This window comes from Bactrocera tryoni, unplaced genomic scaffold, assembly GCF_016617805.1.
Source record: "Bactrocera tryoni isolate S06 unplaced genomic scaffold, CSIRO_BtryS06_freeze2 scaffold_7, whole genome shotgun sequence".
NCBI lineage: Eukaryota > Metazoa > Arthropoda > Insecta > Diptera > Tephritidae > Bactrocera > Bactrocera tryoni.
Window position 1 is genome coordinate 7,730,779 of NW_024396366.1, and position 20,073 is coordinate 7,750,851.

General features: G+C 35.8%; 1 protein-coding gene across 1 annotated transcript in view; it reads right to left on the bottom strand.

Moving 5' to 3' along the window:
• LOC120781387 (cyclin-dependent kinase 5 activator 1) overlaps positions 1-20,073 on the bottom strand; it is a 316,650-nt gene that overhangs the window by 14,194 nt on the left and 282,383 nt on the right. Inside the window, exon 4 of the mRNA XM_040113595.1 lies at positions 18,234-18,439. Coding sequence (XP_039969529.1) covers positions 18,234-18,439 — 206 coding nt within the window. The remainder of the gene's footprint in view (positions 1-18,233; positions 18,440-20,073) is intronic.

Below are 20,073 nucleotides of genomic sequence, written 5' to 3' on the forward strand. Positions count from 1 at the left end.
GATGAACTCATCACGAATGTTTATCCGAACATTGGCCAAATTATCGTAACTGCGATAGCTTGAGTGCACGAGCAATTTTAGCTGCCAAAATTACCGATGTTAGTGATTTAAACTGGGATTCAAAGTCAAGTTCCGGGAGGTTTGCGCTCATATAAATCGATCGATCGTCTTGACAAGGAAGACGAAATCGTAAGTTACCCAGTGGAATTTCCAAATACCATACCAAGCCTGCCCCAGCATCATTTGCGTCTTAAAGTTGGATCTGTCATTATTACGTTTCACACAATCTTCATGCGCCGAAACTGTGTAATGGAACCCGACTGATTATGAGGCAGTTATCGACTACAAGGGACAGCCATTTCAGTTTAAACGTATTCGAATTTCCAGGAAAAATTGCCTTCGCGTTGACAATCAACAGGACACAAGGAAATCGGGAAATGCTATGTTTTTCACACGGCCAGATATATGTGGCGTGTTGACGAGTTGGAAACCCATCTTCTCTGTATATTTACGCACCAGAATAGAAATCAAAAGATTATGTTTATTAAGTTGCGCTACATTAAAAAAAATGTAGAAAGATCGAAAATAAATCATTTTCGACACAATATAATTTCAACTTTTTTTCATTTCAAAACACATAATTTCACGCAGGACAACGGCTGCGGAGTCAGCTAGTTTAATAATATAGTATTTACAATATTAATAAGATTAATAATAATATTATAATGTAATGTTTATATGTTAAATATATCTATTGTATATAAAAAATCACAGGTTTTTAACTATCGCATCATATTTCTCTCTATCTCTCGTCACATCTATGAGGTTGCCAATGTTCTGAACTCCTATTCGTTGTCGAATGTTTCGAAGCCACGAAAGTTATTTACGACAATTACCCCGTTTTTCTTCCATTTTTCCTTGGATAATTACTTGTATAACTAGGGTGCCTCAGAATATGTCCTAGGTAGGCTGCTTTTCTTTGTTTTATAGTCTCTAGCAATTCTCTATTGCGGTTCACTCTTCTCAAAACTTCACATGTCCATGGAATTTTTATGATTCTTCTAATAAGTGAGTTATGACCGACCAAGGTTATATTTTTGAAAGCCGCCTGTGCAGAAAAAAATTCGACAATTGATAACTTATTATATACCATACCAATCAAAAAAAATCCTTTTGTACCATTGTCCCTATAAATGGTAAACAGAAAATTTTTTGATTATTCTTTCAGAACACAATATGTCGCAACACTGGTATTTGTCACGTCATATAAACAACCAAACTGTGAGAGTAAATTTCATATACAATTGTTGAACGTTAAATACAAATGCCTCGAAAACTATAAGGCCGAGGCGGGTATATGTTTTTTAATCCTGAGTACCTCCTCTATCCGTCCATACCCTCACATTGCGACGCCAACAGAATCGTAATCGTGCCAAATTTGGTTACACAAACAAAAACTTCCAGAAATTACATTTTTCCAAATATTTGAATAATCTTAAAATTTAAGCAGTTACAACTCGTGAGCGTCGACTGTAATATAAAAACTCTCAAATTTATACAAATTTTAAACTTTTTGAAGAAAATTTATTTACAACCAATAGCTGAAGTAATTATGCAGCAGCGTCTCTTGACCTGTCCTTTTCCTCGATCGTTTAACTTGTCACATTAAAGCAAGCGAGGAACTTGGGATATTGTTTGTGCAGACAGGCATCAGAGAACGTCTATTTATGAATTTATAAGCATGTGTTTTTCACATTTGTGTTCACATGTATGGATTTTTAACTGATTTAAACACATATCTTCCGAAAAATTTTTAATCATTAAGTAAGGATGATATATTAAATAGTATTTCAACTGAGATTAGTCGAAATTCCAGCTAATAAAATCAAATAAAAATGAAAATTGAGTTCATGGATCAAATGTAAATATTCCTCATCCCGAAATTTAAGTCTACGTAATGTTTATTTTATTATAAACTAGAATGAACTAGATATTATTTAGGACTGTGCAGCAAAAAATGTACGTCAAGAAGCACAATGAAGGTTCGACGTCGAAAACCTGTAATTTCAAGCTACTTTCGGACAGCTTCTAATATAAATTATTCGTCTGAAGAACAACAAATCAGCTGGGGCCAATAGATTGCCAGCCGAGCTATTCATACACTGCGGCAAAAAACTGATAAGGACAAATGTGATCTACATAATCCACAAAAAAGGAGACCCCACAATCTGCACCAACTACCGTGGGATAAACCCCATCAGCATCGCATGTAAAGTTCTATCGAGCGTACTGTGTGAAAGATTAATGCTCACCGCCAAAAACCTGATTGGATCTTATTAGTGTGGCTTTAGGCCTGACCTGACTCAACAGCTGACCATATATTCACCACTCGCCAAATCTTGGAAAAGTCCTATAAAAAGAAAATCAACATATACCACCTCTTCGTGGATTATAAAGGTGTTTTTAACAGCGATGTTTAAATTTGGTATCAACTTAAAACTAATACGGCTGTTTAAACTGACGTTGATCAATACAAAAAGTTCTGTCAGAATCCATAAGGACCTCTCCTAGCTGTTAGATACCAAACGCGGTTTCAGACAAAGCGACTTCTTATCGTGCGACTTTCTCAATCTACTTCTCGGGAAAATTATTTTAGCTGCAGAACTTAATCGAGCAGGTACAATCATCTATAGTAGTGTGCAGCTGCTGGCATATCATTGGCCTCAACACTCCCGCCGTTCACTGAATAACTCTTGCCAACAGGTGCTTCTGTCTAGAAAATCGAGAAGTCAAGTTCTTTTTCGACGAACAAAGACCAAATTCTACAAGTCACTCATAATCCTCGTCCTGCTATATGGTGCAGAGGCATGGAGGATGACAACATCTGATGAGTCCACGTTACGAGTTTTCAAGAGAAAGGTTTTGTGGAAGATTTATGGTCTTTGCGCGTTGGCCACGGCGAATATCGCATTCAATGAAATGATGAGCTGTACGGGTTATACGACAACGTTGACATAGTTCGTGGTTATTGTCGTCCGAGTGAATGAAAACGCTCCAACTCTGAAAGAGCAGTATCCGCCGGGGGAAGCAGTGGCTGCACTTGGTATCTGGAATTTGCGCCAAAGTGCGAAAAGAAAAAACGCTTGGCGCGCTTTTGTAAACTCGGCTATAACCGCGTAAGCGATGTCTTCGCCAATAGCGTGGAAAACAACGCGCACGCGTTCCTGTTCCTAAGGTATACATTAAATTATATGTATAAAGAATATAATAATTATTATAAACTATAAAAAAAGGTAAAATCCATATTTACGAAAGAAATCGACTACAGGTTAGGCGGTATAAGAACCCTTGATTAAAATTTGAACATTACTTCATAATTTGAGAATGATAAATACACATTTCCTTTGAGTTACTATTAAGCACAAATCAATGTTGAATTTTGATTTAATTAACTATATAATCAAGTTTGTAACAAACGAGTAATGTATAAAGTCTTTATATGATAACATTTAATATAATGCATTATTTCTTGTGTTATTTTTGATCAAATGTATATAGCATATTTATAGAATTTACAAATATATTTGATTTAAAATACAACAGATCGCCTGGTACCAACTGTTCTGTCGAGGCAATCATTTCGTCAACATCCACATTTGTGATTGTAGCAGTTATATTCTACCTCTCTAGATACATATGTTTATACCTTTTCAGAATAAATTTGTGCTGGAGAATCAATTCAAGGCCAATCGAAGTGATCAACACTTCCCGATAAACATTATTCTCATAAGCTTAAAAAAAGCGAGGAATGACCGGTCCGCAGAATTAATATAATAATAAGACAAAATTAAATATTACGTAATCTCAATTTATTATTGAACTCTTTCTCAACACTGCAGCTACTTCTTATGTTACAAGTTGTATTTGATTTATTATGAATAATTTTGCATCGTTCGCTATCATATAACAAAGTAGACGCAATGACTGACGATGCAAATGCCAATGCGATTTTCTGTTTCGATATTAAAAATGTTACACACAGTGAGTCCAATAAAATTAACCCGACTTGTTCAAAAATTACTGTTCTATTGCAGTCTCTTGATGTAATCACAGTACAGTTTCAATAAAATATTTGTATGATTTTTAAATGAATTTTGAACGCATGAAGTACACTTTTTTATTTATGAATTGTTTTGACTTTTAAGATGCAAAGAAGAAAAGTATTCAATGTCCGTAAGTTTTATATGTACATATGTACATACATAATGTATATAGCATGTAGATTCTGGAGTTTCTACCTATATTCCTCTTCTTTTGTTAAAAATATTATTTGTAAATATACTTATATGCGGAATATCATGGTATATTTGAGTTTTCAAGCTTCACTTACTAAGGCTTCGGAACAAATTTTCCTTCTCGAGATCAAATTCTGCTTATTTTTCTGTTTATAATAAAAATATACCAACCTCAAGATAAACAAGAAAAAACGTTAACTTCGGTTGCACCGAAGCTAAATACCCTTCACAGGTGCATTTCTGTTAGTAACTATGTGTTCAGTTTGTATGGAAGCTATGTATATGCTATAGTAACCCGTTCTAAACAAGTTTTTTAGAGATTACATTGTTGCCTTAAAAAATAACATATACCAAATTTCGTGAATATATCTTGTCAAATGTGAAAGTTGTCCATACAAGAACTTGATTCCGATCGTTCAGTTTGTATGGCAGCTATATGCTATAGTTAACCGATCTGAACAATTTCTTCGGATATTACATTGTTGCCTTAGAAAATAACATATACCAAATTTCGTGAATATATTTTGTCAAATGTGAAAGTTTTCCATACAAGCATTTGATTCCGATCGTTCAGTTTGTATGGCAGCTATATGTTATAGTGACCCGATATCGGCCGTTCCGACAAATGAGCAGCTTCTTGAAGAGACGTTTACAAAATTTCAAAAAGATATCTTAAAAACTGAGAGACTAGTTCGTATATATACAGACGACATACTGATCATTTATATATATACTTTATTGGGTCTCCGACGATTCCTTCTGGGTGTTACAAACTTCGTGAGACACTTAATATACCCTGTTCAGGGTATAAAACAGCAATAGATGCAGTGTTTACAGATACCTTGAAATACTAGAATCGTTTATTTCTTTTAGTTACCATAAAATATTAGAAAAATTTATTAACTGTAAGACTCAAGATGAATATAAAGTTAGTAATACATATTTCAATTATGATCTAAAGGCATGTGTGCACTATTTAATATGAAATAATCGTGTAGAAACAAACATTAAAGTATTTGTGGATATAGATAAAAGTTTTTAAAACCACACACCTTTTAACTTCAAAATCTAGCGTAGAGGTTCTCATTTAAATTTTTTCTTTTTCAAAATCCTAATAAAAGAAATGTTATAAGACACTTACAAAAGTTTTTTTTCTGACGTGTTTTTACACAGTTCTGTCATACTGTAGCGTAGTGAATCCGCGCATGGAGGGAAAGTGGTGAGATAGGGCGTTCAAAAATATTTTCTGTATAAGACGGCTCCAGGGAATGATTTTTGTGCAATATAGAATATGAAATGGCATAGCAAGATTCATATTATATCTTTTTATTTTCACGTGGTGCTTCTGTCGTTTAACTCTAATTTTTTATTCCAAACAAAATACTTAATAAAACCGTAAATAAATTTAAAAAAAATAATGTTTCTTGATCGTATATACTTATATTATCTAAACATTGGAACTATCAAAAAATCGTTTGAAACCATCATTTAGTATACATAATTTAGCTTTACTACATTTTTATAAATATTACATTAGGGGTGTTCTCTTGCTCTTGCTAAACCCTAGCACGGTGCAAGAATTGCATATATTTCCTTTTGGTGCACCGTCACAACAACAAACACACGCAGAAAATTATTTGCAATGGCTGTAAAATATGTCAGACCAATACCCATGTATATTTGTGTGCAATGTCAACTTTAAATTGTTGAGGAAGGTAAGTTTGAAATAGATTTTATAATTTCTATTTAAATTATAAAGATTTGTTACAGTTTTTTTTGGTAAAAATGTATGCAGAAGCTGAGTCAATTCACAATAGCCATGCATAATAGTAATTCACAATACATTGACCGTTCATATATCACTAGATTCTGAAATGGGTGCTCTCGTGCTCTTGTATATTTCGGTATAGTATTTTTGTAATCTACAATCTTGCAAGAGCAAGAGAATACCCCTATTATATTATTACATATTGTAAATTGCAATTATTTCTTTATATGAGCCAACGGCGTAGCTAGATAACCAAGGCCTTGGGGCAAATCAAAAAAGTGGGACCTCGCTGCTATGTAAACTGATTAGGTTTTATCAAATAAATGTATGAAATACACAAATAGTTTAAAAATGCCAAGCTATTTAAGCTCTTTTTTGTGCACAGCAGTAACAATATAAATTACAATTATTTAAGGGTTTATTATATTTATTTATGTAAAGGTCGGGCTTACCAACTGAGTAAATAGCAATTATATTTAAAATTTTTTCTGAGCTTTGGTTTTCGCAAAAGTAGCAATGACATCGTTTAAATCCAGGCTTGATGCGGTTTTGCTTTAAATTGCTATGAGCAATAAATTTCGGAGTCGAGTTTGGCCCGTATTACTTCTTTAAAAAATTTTTATTTCTTTTAATTTGCTAAATGACCTTCTAGCTGCTGCAAAAGCGACAGAAATTGCAAAGAATAATAACATGGCTGTAAAAACTTCCGTTATATATTTTGTTCATTACATTATTGCAGTCCATGCTTGAGTTAGCTAAGGTGAAACTAGGGGGTAAATATTAATAAATTGAAGTAAAAAAATACGGCTTATTATATCTGAATATTTTCTTTGGAATTCGTCGCACTTTTGTAATAAAGTTGTTTCATCGACATGTAAAAAAAGTGTTGGTATTAGAAGATCAAACAAATATTTTTCCTCGGTTTGGAAATCGGTGATCAGCTGCTAATTCATCAAAAAAGTTTTTTAACTTTTCTTTACTTTTTTTCTTGAAAATGGGTATCAATACTGCTTGATTTGTATCATCAAACATTGACCTCAGAAACGAATCTTTAAGTTCTTACCGCTGGTGGGGGGAAAATAAAGATTCTTGCTTGAGTGAGAATATATTCAGTCTAATTTTATTTTGATATTTTAAAGCCTTATATACTATTTTTGAAAAACTATCTTAAATCACTAAATATATTTGTATATGTGTATGTATTGCAGCATATTCAGGGGCGGACCCAGAGTAGAATGTTTTTAACTTTATGATTTTGTAATTGATTTTAGAAATATTTAACTTTAAACTATAATTTTATTTTTTATATATGTTCCAACATTTAATTTACAGCATAAAATCATCACGGCGTTTGCTTATTTTACTAAATCTTTCTATAATTTATTCTGGTTCCACAGCAATTTCGTAGTTTATGTTGAGGAGTGCTAAGCCGATCAATCTTTTCTAGAGCATCGTTATTCAGAGCTAAGTCTTGATTCGGCGCAAAGAAGAAAAGGATCGTTCAGTGCTAGCATTTATGGCTGGCAAAGTGCAGAGTACGAGAAGGAGGATATAAATCGACGGATATATATCCTTATCGTAAGTGTTGAGGCTTTCTAAGGCAAAAAGCACTTGTGTTCTCGTAGTCATTTTCATTTTCCATGGTTGTTGAAAAAGCGCTATTTCTGCTTTGAGCTCCATTTGTTGCAGTTCTTTGTTTCCGGGCAAGATCTTTCCAAAACGTCTAATTAGGCATACAATGAGTACAGTTAAATCCTTTTCTTCCAAATTTAGGTTAAATTTTGGTAACGACTGACTCAAATTGAAACTTTCCAGATCTTCATCGGATAACCGCGTTTTTAAATTTTGCATGGCCGTTTCAATGAGTGCAATGTATGCAGAAACCCTGTAAAAGTCTTCAAAGCTTTGAGATGGGTGATTGTTTCGATTACTCTGACGACCACATATTCCGGGTTTTTCCGCCTCAACTAACTAATTTTTCAACTATCTGTGTAGCATTTGAAAAAAATTCACTAAAGTGATGATCAGCATTCATTCTTCACGTGTTTAGTGTTGCAACCAATGTTGTTATGACGTTTGATGCTTTCGCAAGGTCGATGGATTCGTTTTGTAGAATCACACTAAGTGGCTGCGTCAGTGACAAAACATCACTGAGACAAAAAAAATCCAATAATTAATTTGAAGTTGCACAGTACTGTGACTAAACTCAACGCTTTTACCGCAATCGTTCTATTCTTCCATTCGCTTATTTTTGTCAGTACTTGAACGATTTCTGGAAGGGTCACTGTGAATTGATGAACGGCATCATATCTCACAAAGCTGCACAATTTTTCTGTCCATGAATTGAGCTAAAACAATATTACGTTCCGGTCTTGAAACTTGGAAAAATGTTGTGACTTCTATGAATATTTTAGTTATCTTTCCAATTAAAGCAATTTGTTCAATTTATGGAAAAAACATGGTATCATCTCAGCGTTTGTAGCTTCTTTTTGTATTTTCTTTACAGCTCCGCGATCTCCGAACATAGCAATAGAATCATCAGTACCTATTGCAAAGCATTTCCGAACATCCAGCCCCATATCTTTCATGTCTTTCAAAACCAACTGTCCTAACGCAGCTCCCGTTAGTCAAATCTCCTCGTGGTTGTTTTCTTCAATACTTATACTACTGTGATCAAATTGAAAGGTGAATTTTTAATTTATACTTCGAGTGTTTTTAGAAACGGTATTTTTTTTTTCTGTAAGTTGGTAGTACTGTTAATGACATCTATACTAAATATTCATTAGTATTTGAGATACGCGAAGTTTTGTAAGGCTCTAAAAGTAATTTCTTCGATTTGCTGTCTGAATTTATTGAAGAAACAGTGCGATAATGCACCATCTCATACTGCATTGGTTATTTGTGATCATTTCGCCACATTTTCAACTAATATCGTGCCGCAATCACCGCATTCGCCTGATTTACCTTCGTGTAACTTCTGGCTATTCAGCAAATGAGCATGACCACTTAGAGAACACCGTTTTGACTCAATTCAGGATATAAAAGCTGAATCAAAGAAGGCTCTGATGGCCACGGCGGAGGATTTTTCCAAGTGCTATGATGACTGGAAAATTCGTTGGCGTAAGTGTATGGCAACGGGAGGGGATTACTTTGAAGGAAATGAAATGGACAAAATTCACATTTTAATTTGACCACAGTATTTCCTTATAAAGTCCCTCCCTCAGTTCCCACCCCCCTCCCGTGGATCCGCCCCTGAGCACATTGTTTATGCTGCTTGATATGTTTTATGCTACATGGGGCTGTTATCTGATCTGTAAATTTATAACTTGTGTCCCATACATTTTTTGATATTGGATACGCTTTGCATGTAAATGCATGTGGCTGTTTATGTACATATGTATGTATGTATGAAAATAGATTTAAAAATAGATATTTATTTTTAATAGTATTTCGTCTTTGCTGATAAGTAAGCACGTTCAATGATATTTGTACATATTGCTGAGGGAAAGAAATGATTATTTAAAATTAGTGGAATGTATATGTATGTTTTCATAATATCAAGTATTTACAAATTCCTTAACTTATCTTTTTTAAGATAACGAACATGTTCAATTTTTGAGCATTCTCCCGGACGGCAAAACTGACTGCTGGAAAGATGACAGCTTGCGATCATGTCAGGGTGACAACTAAGTGACGTTCACGATGACTATGCGACTTCCTGTGTTGTACCAGTGATTATTTGCTCGCAACTATTTGTTTAGATTCGTGTCCTGTCGGCTTTTCCTATTTTACATCCGGCGACGGTGTACCTTTGATTTTACGTTTTTTTGTATCATTGTATACCCTGCTGCACTAATTCCGTCCTTCGGTGATTATTGTACTTGTTTTGTCGGCGGACATCCCATCCATTTCTTCGTCTTGGCTTTGGCTCCATCGTCAGGTAAATCAGAGTCCAGTGTTGAATTAGCAGTATTGTTCAAATATGAACATGAGAGTTGGTGCCAAGGGTTGCCACTTAATCCTTATTATAAACACATATCTTCTTCTTTACTGGCGTAGATACCGCTTACGCGATTATAGCCGAGTTAACAACAGCGCGCCAGTCGTTTCTTTTTTTCGCTACGTGGCGCCAATTGGATATGCCAAGCGCAGCCAGGTCCTTCTCCACTTGGTCCTTCCAACAAGGTGGAGGTCTTCCTCTTCCTCAGCTTCCCCCGGCGGGTACTGCGTCGAATACTTTCCGAGCTGGAGTGGTTTCGTCCATTCGGACAACATGACCTAGCCAGCATAGCCGCTGTCTTTTAATTCGCTGACCTATGTCAATGTCGACACATATCTCGTACAGCTCATCGTTCCATCGAATGCGATATTCGCTGTGGCCAACGCGCAAAGGACCATAAGTCTTTCGCAGAACTTTTCTCTCGAAAACTCGCACCGTCGACTCATCAGTTGTTGTCATCGTCCAGGCCTCTGCACCATATAGCAGGACCGAAATTATGAGTGACTCATAGAGTTTGGTTTTTGTTCGTCGATGATATCAATATCATCGGCATACGACAGCAGCTTATAAAAGATTGTACCTGCTCGATTAAGTTATGCAGCTCGAATTATTTTCTCCAGCAGCAGGTTGAGAACTCGCACGATAGGGAGCCGCCTTGTCTGAGACCCCATTTGGTATCGAACGGTTCGGAGAGTTCAGCTTACACAGCCGTATTAGTTTTGCGGCGATACCAAATTCAGAAATCGCGGCAGCTTTGAAATCGACGAAGAGGTGGTGAGCGTCGATTCTCCTTCCACGGGTCTTTTCCAAAATTTGCCGTATGGTGAATATCTGGTCGGTTGTTGGTTTGCCAGGTCTAAAGCCACACGGATAAGGTCCAATCAGTTTGTTGACGGTGGGCTTTAATCTTTCACACAATACGCTCTATAGAACCTTATACGCTCGATAGGACCTTATACGCGATGTTGAGGAGGCTTACCCACGGTAGTTGGCGCAGATTGTGTGGTCTCCCTTTTTATGGATTGGGCATAGCACACTTAAATTCCAATCGTTGGGCATGCTTTCGTACGACCATATTTTACAAAGAAGCTGCCGTGTTCGTTGTTCTTCAGGCGGGTAATTGCTATTCGATGGTCGGGCAATGGAACGTCTGCTTCATCGTCATTGATTGGGGAATCGGGCTCGATTTCTCCTGGTACGTTCACTGCCATTCAGCAGACTGGAAAAGTGTTCCCTTCATAATTTAAGTATGCTCTGGGCATCGGTGACTAGATCACCTTTGGGGGTTCTACAAGAGTATGCTCCGGTCTTGAAACCTTCTGTAAGCCGCCGCATTTTTTCGTAGATTTTTCGAGCATTACCACTGTCGGCCAGATTATCAAGCTCTTCATACTCACGCATTTCGGCCTCTTTCTTTTTCTGTCTGCAAATGCGTCTCGCTTCTCTTTTCAACTCTCGGTATCTATCTCATACTGCACGTTTTGTGGTCGATCGTAACGTTGCGAGGTAGGCAGTCTGTTTTCTCTCCGCTGCGACACGGCTCTCCTCATCGTACCAGCTGTTCTTCTGCATTTTCCGAAAACCAATGGTTCCGGTTGCAGCTGTACGTAGGGAGTTTGAAATGCCGTCCCATAGTTCCCTTATACCGAGTTGTTGACGAGTACTCTCAAAGGGCAGGAGAGCAAGCCGAGTAGAAAATCGTTTGGCTGTCTGTTGTGATTGCAGCTTCTCGACGTGTTTGTTGACGTGCGTTTTTTGCTGAACGGAGGCGGGTTCGAATCACGCCTGCAACAAGATAGTGAGTCGATGTTAGGACCTCGGAGCGTATGCACGTCTAGAAAACTGAAGACTTGTCTTCCGTCTATCACAACATGATCAATCTGGTTGGTGGCTTTTCGATCCGGAGACAGCCAGGTAGCTTTATGTGTTTTCTTGTGCTGGAATCTAGTACTACAGATAACCATATTTCGGGCCCCGGCGAAGTCGATCAGCCTCAACCCATTTGGGGATGTTTCGTCGTGGAGGCTGAAAGTCGAATGCGTTGAAGAAGGAGATACTAAGGTGCAAAAAAAGAAGCATCACATCAAAGGTGCACCGTCGTCCGATGTGAAAGAGGAAAAGTCGACAGGATACTTTTGTAACGCATTTGAAGAAATAATAATGAGCAAACTATCGTTAATTCAACACAGAAAGGCGCATAATCATCGTGAACGTCACTTAGTTGACGAACATGATAGGATCGCAAGCTGCGGGCACCTATCCAGCAGTCACTTTTGCCGCCCGGGAGAATATTCAAAAATGAACGTGAGCATTAGTGCCAAGGGGTAATACCATTTAATACATATTATAAACACATATACAGTCCACTAATATTAAATATATTTTTTCAAATATATTGAACATACGTACTTACATACTCGTACATAAATAAACACATAAAAATATATGCATTTATATGCAACACACATTCATATATGAGGCACGTATGCATTAATATGCAATACGCATGCCCTCAAATTTACAACAATACAAATATATTTACGTAGGTTAAGATGTATACATACGATAACCTATTTATAAGATATACATTTAGGCAATGCACTTGAAAGTAATCTCAAACTTCAAGTAAGACTTCAAAAATAGTATATAAGGCTTACAAATATCAAAATAAAATGAGAATGAAATATTTCTCACTCAACAGAAGACCTTTTGATTTCCCCCCACCAGTGGTAAGGTTGATAAAATCTTTATTGAGTTTAAACAAGTATTTTCACATTGTGTTTTTAACTCTAAAGTAATCGATATAAATTCCTTTGGGGCAATGGATACGGTCGGATATATTTTATCAATTTGTGTATTGATGACTTTGGAAGAGCTAATTACATCTTCCTTGCTGGTATAGACGCGATATTGTTTTTCCTTAATTTGGTTCTGCATTTTAGCAGCTTCGCGAGCTATTCTTTTTGGCTCCTTTTCATAGTTTGCAAAATGTTTTCATTTTTTGGTAAGATTAGGATTTGGCTCAACTAAAACACCTTTGCGCTTTTTCGGCAATTGTGTTGGTTTGTGCAAAACTTGAATTTCCTCTTCCTTCTCATACGCTTCAGCATCATCTTCCAAAATGTGGTCGATTTCTTTAGCTTGGTCCTCATCTTCAAACGATTTAACCTGGACTTCACTTTTCCACATTTTTCCAAAATGTGAGCTTGCCGGAAGAGATACCAATTCAGTTGGTTTTTCCTCAATTATTGAAAGTTTCTGAAGTTCTTCAAGTGATTCGTCTTCAACTGCATTTTTTTCGTTTTGTCTTCCTCTAGTTTTTAAGCTGTTTCTTCCTCAGCAGAAGATAGATAAATGCAAGATAAATAAAAGATTGGAACTTTTGTACATTTTTTTAAATCCGAGTCAAATCTGTAAAAAAATTCTGTCTAACAGCACATCACGCTGAAGAGAACTATAAGTTATTTCGGGCTCTCCTTCTTGCAATCTCGCTTTACAAAGTTTAAGATTCCCGAAATACTCCGCCGTTATTTCAGAGTACTTTGTGTGAAGTTTGTGCATGAAGAAACATACATTTCAATTGTTTTATGTCATCACTTTTAATTGTAATGATTTGGTGGAGATCATCCATTACTTTTCTGAGGTGTTGAATTTTCGGCTTGAATATTCGAGATTACATGATTAAAACAAAGTGTATTTAATTTTATTCTGTCATGTGCAACGCCGTTTCGGATAAATCCGCTCGGGCATCAAGAATTTTGTTCCTGTTTATACCCATGGTTTTTTCCACAACACTTTTTATAACTGCTGGTGTTCTCCAAAGAAATCGTTGGAGGTGTATTGATTTGGTCGCCTAGTTGACCATGATTTTCCTCGACTTACAGCCGCTGAATATTTTTTGGATAGCAGCTAGATTACTGAGTTTAGTCTCTGCTAAAACGACTTATGTGATCGGTTTAATATGCGGGAATATACACCCGTCTTACAATTATTTTTGTTTTAAATTGCCTGTATTTTGAACAGGGCTTTTTTGTATATTGCCTGTTTTGTAAATATGTACAGGACTTTTTAATTTGGCCGAGCTCCGGCTCGAAGGACCAAAAGTGTTTGTTTTGTATCATCAAACATTGACCTCAAAAAAGAAACTTTAAGGTCTTACCGCTGGTGGAGGAAAAATAAAGATCTTTGCTTGAGTGTAAATATATTCATTCTAATTTTATTTTGACATTTTTAAGCCTTATATACTATTTTGTAAACTATCGTAAATAACTAAATATATTTGTATATGTGTATGTATTGCAGCATATTGTTTATGCTGTTTAATATGTTTTATGCTACATGTGGTTGTTAAGTGCTCTATAAATTTATGACTTGTGTTCCATACATTTTTGTTGTTATTGGATGCGCATTACATGTAAATGCATGTGGCTGTTTATGTATATATGTATGTATGTATGAAAATAGATTTAAAAATAGATATTTATTTTTAATATTATAGTATTTCGTCTTTGCTGATAAGTAAGCATGTTCAGTGATATTTGAACAAATACCATATTTGCTTGTTTTGTACTTGAATAATTCGAAATCATTTCTAAAAATTTGCAACTTTGCTTTGGTCTCGGCTAAACTTTACACGCTTCGCCCAAATTGAAGGTCGCATTTTTCTAAAGCTTTGGATGCATAATTGATGTTGTTCAAAACACTGTGCATGGATTCGCAAAGCAACAAGAGCTCGAAATTTACCATTTTTTTTTAATACTCTCTGCTTTACTACTCTCATCTTTATTCGGACTCTTTAAAACTATATCTGATAATGGTTTGGTAATATCAAAATAACAAAGTTTTATTACAGACCTGAATTAATGTACCTTCTGCAGGTGACTAATCGCACATCGACGAATAATAAATCGCACATATCTCTATCCGTCAAATTGACAACACTGTCAACCTACAGAAAGAATTTAGAGGAGTTCTCTAGACATACATAAATCTTGAATTTATCTCAACTAAGTTGTCATGATTAAAGTGGGGTGGTAACCTGTCACATTTATTTTGAAAATGTGAGAAATTTCCAAAAGTTCAGTTCGATCGATATTTTTGGTAAAGATTCGAAGACCCCTTGAGCTTGAGGGCCCTGGGCACTGCCGCGCCTAGGCCCTAGGTAGCTACGCCACTGAAATGAGCATCCTCTAGTTTAAAATTATTTGTAGAAATCTTTGTGGAACTTTTTGTAGTCCACATAGAAAATCGATTTTTTCCTTATATTTATTTTAGTTGGTTGTATAACAAAGCGCAAGATAGGCTGACTTTGAAAACATCAATTTCAATGCATGCAAACACAGCATAGTGTTCTGTAATGCTTCCGGAATATTTTTTTATCATATTCTGAAACGCATAAACCTAGCAGTCGATGCCAAGTCAGAGAGAAAATCTCGCGTACAAAAAAAGTTGATGCTTTTTGACATTTACATAGCAAGGTAGTCAATTTGATAAGATGTCTTATTTTTATCATTGTTCTTTTTACTTTTACTATTTAATTTTTTTTATATTTTTATTCCATATTGTTGTTTTTTGTCTTTATTAGTCAACATAATGACTTGCAATTTCCCGAATCGCACTGTTAAAGGTGAGACTGAACGCTGAATACCAACAGAAATTGACGTATTTAAAGTCTTAAGGCAGGCGCGCAAAAATTTCAAATCGGCCGTGAACTTGAAACCCATTCTTAGGTATTTAGGCATTTAAATGATTAAAACAACATTTTATAATACCTAAGAATGGGTTTCAAGTTCACGGCCGATTTAGAATCAAGAATATATCCAAAACCTTCTCCCAAACGTAAACATTCGTCTGATCAAGATGCCACCGCATCTTCTTTGAAAAGAATGCCCTTTTTCGTCATCATTTATCACTTATTCTGGTCATCAGGTATCTTTGTGCGTAAATTCTATTTCTAAAATGGATTGATTCTTATCTTAGTAATAGATTTCAACTAGTTATATTTAACGACACTTTTTCTGATTTAATTAATGTTCTCTCAAGCGTTTCTCAAGGTAGCCATCTTTGTCCAATTCTGTTCTTATTAGTTATTAACGATTATCATCTGTTATTAAGTATTCAAGGGTTTTATTATATGACGACGACGTAACACTTTTTAAATCATATCCTTTAAATTCTGGAAGATATCAGTTGCAAACAGACTTAAACAACTTAGTGTGTTAAAAATGATATGGCATTGAACATAAAAGAATGTAAAACGATGTGATTTTCTCGTAGATTTGTAGACTCTACGTCACACGTAATACAAAACGTTAGCTTGGAGCAAGTATGCAGTTTTGTTGATCTGAGTGTAACTATGGACCCCAATCTTAATTCTAATCTTAATGCATCTTCCATAGTCTTTAAGGCTAAAGGTGTTCTAAGTTTTGTTGAACGTTGGTCTAAAGAATAAAATTATTTTTATGTCTTTCTTGAGGCCTATATAGAAGAATGCTTCTATGATATGGAATAATAATTATCAAGTCCCTTCGGAGAAGTTAGAGTTCGTTCAAAAACAATGTTTACTTTTTGACTTGGGATTCCAGGTTAAATCTTCCCTCCATACTAATTGTTTAAAACTTATAAATCTACCTACGTTCGTTAGTCGCAGGGAAATGCTATCTGATATTAATATACAAATGTACTACATACATACATATATGTCACAATTACAATTGGAAATTTAAATGTTATGACCATAATTTCCTCAGCATATTAGAGCATTGTGTTCTCCAAGATAATTACAAGTATATTTGCATTGGAAGATCGCAACGCTTAAAAACTCTCTTGCCTTTCATGACTCGGCTAATTCCGCTTGTTTGCAGATTGCGCTCATCGCTTCTGTTGGGGGACAGTAGGGTTATTGTTGGGAATTATTATTATGATGGCAATAATATATTTTCTTACATTTTCTATGAAACTGAAAAAATTACTTTTATTAAAATATTTTTTAACTTTATACGCTCACAAAACAAAACAGTTTACTGCGAAAGTAAACTTTGCAGTCGTACGTTTTCGAATTCAACTGTGGAGTTAGTATTAGTATTAAACAATTAACACAAAATAAATCTTATGACATGATACGTTAAAAATTCGGATGAATCATAAAATCCAAGAATAAATAAGCGAGTCCTGTTGAAGGCTCATAAAATTTGGCAAATCCGGAAAAAATTAGGTGATCTGGCAGCGCTGTTTTTACGTCCATTCAAAATTTCGTTGAATAACGAATATTGAATTATATGCAACATTTCTTAATATAAAGTTTTACCAACTCTTAAAAGTATTTCCACGAATTTAGTCCTTGTCCATTTGGGGGAGTACATTTACTAATTAACAACAATTATACCAAGACGAAATCATCAGAAAGAGTGCATTTAACTCTTAAGTTAACACAAGATAGCTGCATGCGAACCATTCAGAAATTGGAACATTTCCAACTTTGGGTGACGTTGTATAACTTAACAAGAACTAGACCAGTTTTAACCAAATTCCTCGCCTATTTCTCATATGCCACATATTTAAATGTTATAAAATAAATCAAGCATTAATAAAGAAATCGGAATAAAGTTTTGAACAAATCTCTAATCAGCAGCAACTCAACTCAAAGTCGAATCGAACTCGAAAAATCGAGTTTTCTAACTCTTAAGGAAATTGAAAGTGAATATTATCCTAACAATAATGACATCTGGTGTTGAGAGTTTCAGTTATTTAGGTTTATTTTATACGGTTTATTCTCTAGTCCCATATACTAAATATAATTACATATAATAATATAATTATATTCGTTATTCTATTTGACTTTAACCTTTATTTAGGCCCAATATTTTGACGAAATTATGTGTACATTTTTTCTTAACCACATCCAATACCTTTTCTTACCTCCATATACATACATACATACGTATACATAATGTAATGATTACATCTAGTTGGTTCTTAAGATATATTTTGCTTCTTGGAAAAGCAAAAGGCATCTCAACTTAGCCCCTTATTTGTTTTTGATTATACTCAAAAAAGCATTTTACAGTCTTTTTGTTTTTATTTAACAGTTTTAGATGAACATAAAAAAGCCTTTGAAAGTAACCATGTACAAATGCACTGTTCTTGTGCCGCAAATAATTAGACAACTTACCTTTCCCAAAACTTATCTTTACAGTCTTCGACTAGGAATGGTTTCAATGGGTAGCTTATTTCATTGCCCATATAAGAATATGATAAATATAGGCACGTTAGAACAGATGCCTGTAGCTCCGATTCCTTGGTTTCTTCACCATCTACCAGTTCTCTTATTAGCATGTATACAAAAACTACATTTGCCGGATTTATAAATGCCACATCCTGAAATAAAAATTTAAAATGTAATACGGTTTTATAACAGAGAATATATATCAGTTTTGTAAGATAATATCTTTTATAAAATTTTTAATTAATCTCAAAAGTTATATATGTATAAAATCGGAATGGAAAAACACATTAATTTGCGTATGCCTAGATACGTTTACTGTTACTTCAAATATTATAAAATGTCGTACAGTGAGCGAAAAGAAGATGGTAATAGGCCGTTACATGTACATATCTAAGTCCAAATGGTTTACTAGCATTATGCAGTATATCGGTAGATGAACGGAATGTCAAAGTTTTCAGATTAAAGCTGAGGAAATTTCCTGTGGTAAATTTTCTTGTGCCAGTGTGCAGCTCTAAAGAAATCTAGTACTAATTTATAATACATTTTTTCAATAAAATGCGTATTTGGCAATCCTGGTTTTGCGAAGAAACAATTAATCAACAATTGTTTCTTGAAGGAAATTCAAAGTAATCATTAAATTCATCCTAAATTAGTGAAAACAGCAGATTTAACGGAGGAATCGTCCACCTTCAAAGCTGTCATGAGCACCAACCAAAGTGCCCTGGCGGCTAAAGGAGAAAACAAAAAGAAGCGCAAGAAATCCCAGAATCAGAAGATAGCCAAAGAGCAGGCAGCCGGTACCTCAGCTGATGAGGCAGAAATCAATAGTAGAGGAATATGAAAGCTACATAAAAAGGAAGCAATCAGAACCTCTAGAAGAGAGCAAGCAAGAGAGCACTTCACAAAAAAGGAATCGCTCTATCACAGAAATACCAGAAACTCTGCCCAAAAAGCCTAGGCGGAGTGAAGGTGAACACAGCGGCACAACAACGGCAAGGCATTTCTGCGATGTAGCCAGGTATAGCCTGCAAGTGGCCATCATAGATGGGAGTTCCTCCTCTATGAGCACTATACAGGAAAGATGGGTGGAGATCGACGTCAGATTAACGAGTATGGTGCTAAGCTTTTTACTAGACAATCCTGAGGGTCCTCACCCGGAGTTTGAGTCCTCTGAGACCCTCAGGGGCTACAGGGTCATTAAGTGCGTGGACCAGGCCTCGTTGGATATCCTGACGGGTAGTGTTGCTAAAATCAGCAACGCTTTTGTAGGCCTCCAATTGAGGCTTATACTCGCCAGGGAGATTCCGAAGAGACCTCGTGCTCGCATTTGGCGACCCCCTCTAGAGGAGCCAGGCGCAAAACTCCTGTGGTGCATCAAGCTGCAGAACAAATCTATACATGTTATAGATGAGTGGCAGCTGATCAAGGAGGAAAAAGCGAATAAAGCAAATAGACCAATACTGGTGGCCGTACGCGATGAGTCCATTGAGGCTCTCAAGAAGACTGAATACAAAATCAGCTTCGGAATTCGCAAGGCCAGACTAAAAATCTTCCAAGGCGACAAAGTGGCTGACGAAGACGACACGGAAGAGGTCGACGATGCCAGCCAGTTGCTAAGGAATGTGGGCATCGAAGAAACCCGAGATGCCCAATAACTTAAGATGCGTGCAGACCCTCTGACAACCCTCATGAACGAGGGGGGCATAGACATCAGCCTAGTACAGGAGCCCTGGGTCAATGAAGACACCATCAAAGGGCTAAACAGCAGCAACTATAACTTTTTTAC